The 4,273-nt window shown below is 63.7% G+C and overlaps 1 protein-coding gene and 1 non-coding gene across 2 annotated transcripts in view; both read right to left on the bottom strand.

The window, feature by feature from the left end:
* CDC6 (cell division cycle 6) overlaps positions 1 to 136 on the bottom strand; it is a 3,877-nt gene extending 3,741 nt beyond the window's left edge. Inside the window, exon 1 of the mRNA XM_029964440.1 lies at positions 70 to 136. Within this exon, the coding sequence (XP_029820300.1) occupies positions 70 to 136 (67 nt within the window). The remainder of the gene's footprint in view (positions 1 to 69) is intronic.
* A 519-nt stretch (positions 137 to 655) lies between these two features.
* On the bottom strand, positions 656 to 2,874 carry LOC103757772. Its single transcript, XR_003916298.1, has 3 exons — positions 2,806 to 2,874; positions 2,595 to 2,696; positions 656 to 1,890 (listed from the first exon to the last, which is right to left on the bottom strand). It is a non-coding gene; the product is annotated as an uncharacterized LOC103757772 (transcript).
* Positions 2,875 to 4,273: the final 1,399 nt, after the last annotated feature.

Raw genomic sequence — 4,273 nt, 5'->3', positions numbered from 1 at the left:
CGCAGTTCGCGCCACCAGCCCGAGCTGGCCTCGCCCCTTCCTCCCCATTGGCTGCGCTGCCGCCGCCACCGCCAATCGCCGCGTCCGGAGGACGGATCGCAACAGAGCAGCCAATCAGCGAGCGCATCCGAGACATGGCGGAAGGCGCGCGGAGCATGCTGGGAGCTGTAGTCCGGATGGGACCCGCGCTCCCAGTAACCCCCAGCCCGTCCCCGCGTGCTCCCAGTGCCTGCATCCCCCATCCTGCCTTCCCAGTGCCACCACTATCCCTCATCCTGCCTTCCTACTGCCACGGAGTCCTACCCCACCCTTCTCCCAGCACTCTCCACCCTGCCTCCCAGCACTCCCAGTATCTCCCCCTTCCCACTTTCCTGTGCCCCCAGTTCCCGCACCCGTCCAATCCCACCTCGCCATGCTCCCAGACCATGCAATCCCGCCTTCCCATGCTCCCAGAGCCCACGGTCCTGTCTTCCCAGTGGTCCCACTGCCACCAGTACCCTCCACCCTGCCTCCCAGCACTCCCAGTAGCAGCCTGGCTGCAGACAGAACCCCCTACCCGCAGCCCCTGGGGCCATCACCCCCCCAAGAGACAAGAGGGGTCCCTGGGTACCCCCCTTCTCCAGCACCCTCCCTCCAGGCAGTGCCCTTGACATCATTTATCACTTTATTACTTTTATTTAAATGCAATTTCCAGCTCCTCCAATTCCCTCTGTTCCCTCTTAAGAGGGTCCCTTGCTCAGGAGGGGCAGAACCATGTTGACCCTTTATTTAACCCAAAGGGCAATGCTGAGGGGAGTCATCCTCCAGAAAACCCCCCCAAACACCCCTCACCCTTCACCCGCATTTCTCCAACCCCAACAGGGAAAGGTCCATCGTCATAGAAAAAAAAAAAAACAACACCCAAATCAACCCCAAACCGTTCTGGGGGAGGTGCAGCCTCCCTGCAGCCCCCGCCACCTTCCTCCTACGGCGCTTGACAGGTACAAAGAGATCAGTAACTACGTTAGTGTGACCCCCCCGCGGGAACACGGAGAGTCCGGCCGGGACCACCCGTCGGACAGGGAGTGTATAAGGCAAAACGTCACTGGCTCCCCCAGGGCCCCCCCCATGTGCCCCCTGACGTGTCAGAACCAGCACAAACGGCCCCCTCCTGGTTCCTCCCCAGATAATTAGTGTTTTCTTGTTAAAATGCTCGAGTTCGGGGGTTCAAGGGTGAAAGCCGAGAAGACCCCACGCCCCCCATCCCAGCCCGGGGGGGAAGTGCCGGTTATAGAGGGCACAGGGATGGGGTTCCCCCTCACCCAGCGCTGTCGGGGTCTCCCTGGATGGTCCCACTCACCCCCCTCCCCTACTGGCTCCTGTGCAAAAAAGCAATGGGCTGTGCTGGGATAACAAGGCTCTCCCAGGATAATGAGGTTCCACCGGGATAATGAGGCTCTCCAGGGATAACGAGGCTCCCCCAGCCTGGCCCTGCTCCCCCTCGCTCCGGGGGTCTCGCAGTATGTCCATCCGCAGCCCCTCTCCACCAGCCCCCCTGATCCCCACAGCCGGCACACGGCTCAGCCCAGAGTCCTGTGCCCGGCTCCCAGGCTGCTCCTGGCCCGGGATCCATGAGGAGGAACAAGGGATGGACCCATCCAGGCTTGCCATGAGTCCCGAGGGGTGCATAGATGAGGGGGACGCTGATGGAGGGTGCTGGGCCGGGCAGATCCGCTGGTCCTGGGGAAGGCAGAGAGGCTGGGAGTGTGCCATGCAGGATCCGGGGGGCTGGGAGCTGGGGGGGCCGGCTGAGGGAGGGGAAGGAGGTCCGTGTGTCTGCTCCGGAACAATCCACCTGCACAGCCCGGTTTCACCTGGGGATGGGGGGCAGAGGGGGGGCCCCACGTGTAGCTGCAAGACAAGGAAGGAGGATGGAAGCGGGAGCTCCGCAGAGCCGGATCCGGCACGTCTGCTTTCCCTCCTCCACACCCCCGCGCCAGCTGCTGGCCCCCCCTCCCTCCCCGACCTCCCCGCGGAGATCTGGAGCCTGGGATTTGCGCCTGGCAGCAGCCGCACCGAGCTCGGGGCTTTTCAAACCCGCATTAAACATTCATGGCTCTAAAAATAAACGAGCATCCCATTCTCCCCGGAGTCTCCGCCGGGATCCGCAGCGCTGACGCGCGGCACCAAGGGCACTTTGAGCTCTGCCGGGTCCGAGCGCCGGCGCTCAGGGCCAATCCCAGGATACACAGAGGGGCTGCGCTCTCCGGCCCCTGTCCAGCCCCAGCTCCGGCCGCAGGGTCCTTCAGGATCCCCCTCCGGCACCAATGAAAGCAGGAACGAGCCCTGCGGCATTTCCCAGTAGGTGGGATGGGACATCTGCACAGCCCAAATTCCCAGCCCCCCCTTCCCCTGAAGCACAGCGAGCTGCCCTCGGAGCTCAGCACCCCCAGGAAAGGGGCTTGGCACTCCCAGGAACATGGGTAGGGCCTGGGGCGAGGCCACTGCACCATTCACCCTGCACGGGGACAAACATGACCCCAAGGGCACAGGAGGGGACAGGTACTGCAGGACACCCCCCCTCCTCCTCACATGCACCCCCCCATCCTCCTCACCTCTGTTTGTTTTGCTGGGGTAGATTCTCTGGAAGTACTTATATTCCTCTGGGGCTGGGAAATCTTCAACAGGATGAAAGGAGTATTTGGATTCAAAGTCATCTGTGGAAAAGGGGCAGAAGAGGCAGGTGAGGGAGGGGGACTCTAGGGGAAGCCGGCCAAAGCCACAGGGCTCTGCTCCGAGGGGGATCCCTGCAGGGGTCCCACTCACCCAGGAATGCTCTGACGGTGGAGATGGAGTCGCGGTGCCCGTTCCGCACGGGCGGTGGCGCGGCGTGGCACCAGCGGGGTCCGGTGGGCGGCGGCGGGGGCTTCCACCCGGTGGGGGACTCGGCGGGCCGTTCAGTCGGAGGGGGCGGCGGGGGGCGCATCGCGCCCCGTTCCGCAGCATCGGCGGGGGGCGGGGCGCTGCAGGGAGAGGCGGGTCAGCAATGCGGCATTACTGGCAAACCCAAGTGACATCCCTGGAGCATTCCAGGCCGGCGGCTGGGCCAGACCGCGGCCCAGGGATGCTCCTACGCGTGCCCAGAGATTTCCTGCTCGCTCCTGACATCTGCATTCCTCATTCCTCCAGCAGCTGCAGGGCAGAGACCGGCCAGCCCGGTGCCCCCCCAGCTCACCACCCACCATGGGGGGCTGCTCTGGCCCTGCACATTCCCAGCCCATGCTGGGCACACATCCCTCCACGGAGGGGATCCAAGGAGCAGCTATGAGCCAGCACATCCCAGAGTCTGAGGGCAGCAGCTCCCCGTGGAGCCAAGACGCTGCCTGCCAGGGCTGGAGGCCACGTCTGCAGTGCCACCGAGGCGGTGACAGGACCCCCGGCCCCTCTGACCCACCTCTCGCTCCTGCCCAGCCTCCCGCGGAGGCTCGGTGGCAGTTCGTGCTCCTCATTAGCCTAATTACGGCCGGGCTGACAGCGCAGCTCCCCAGCCGTAGCTCCAAGGAGGGATTCTGGCAGGGCTGGGAGGACAGAGCGGCTTGGCCAGGGCCCAGGCGGGAGCTGCGGTCTGGACACGGAGCCCAGGAGCGCACGGGGGGGCACCAGGGCACAGCCAGCGCCAGCCCCGGCCACGGGGAAACGCTCTCGAGGGCTGCACCACCACAGGAAAGGCTTCTCCCTGCTCTGCCACAGCTTTTTGTCATCCCCCCAGCGACATTTCAGAAGCTCAGGGGAGCAGAGACAGACTATGCAGCTCTGGCTCTGCCATGTTCTCACCTCCCACCCCAGGAAAGCACACGGACTTCACGGGCAGGAGCTGCCCAGACTAAACCCACCACCACCATCAGGCTGGGAGGAGCTGGATGGGCATGGGACATGACCAAGGACATGTGTTAAACATGACACTGCAGCCACTGCCCTGCTCAGCCCCTACACCATGAGCAGAATCACAGACTCACTTAGGCTGGAAAACACCTCCAAGATCATTGAGTCCAACCTGTGATCAATCCCCACCTTGTCAACCAGACCAGGGCACTGAGTGCCACGACTCCCTGAACACCTTCAGGGATGGTGACTCCACCTCCCTGGGCAGTCGCTTCCAATGTTTAATCAACCTTTCTGTGGAACCTCACTGTGCCTCAGAGCTGACTCTTCCCACTCACCTCTCACAAGCCCCCAACCACTGAGAGACCCCCACAGCCCACCCGGGACACCATGGAGCAAACAGCTCTTACCT

Source organism: Manacus vitellinus, unplaced genomic scaffold, assembly GCF_001715985.3.
Source record: "Manacus vitellinus isolate BGI_N305 unplaced genomic scaffold, ASM171598v3 scaffold_72_pilon, whole genome shotgun sequence".
NCBI classification, from domain to species: Eukaryota; Metazoa; Chordata; class Aves; order Passeriformes; family Pipridae; genus Manacus; species Manacus vitellinus.
This window is presented reverse-complemented; position numbering and strand designations above follow the sequence as displayed.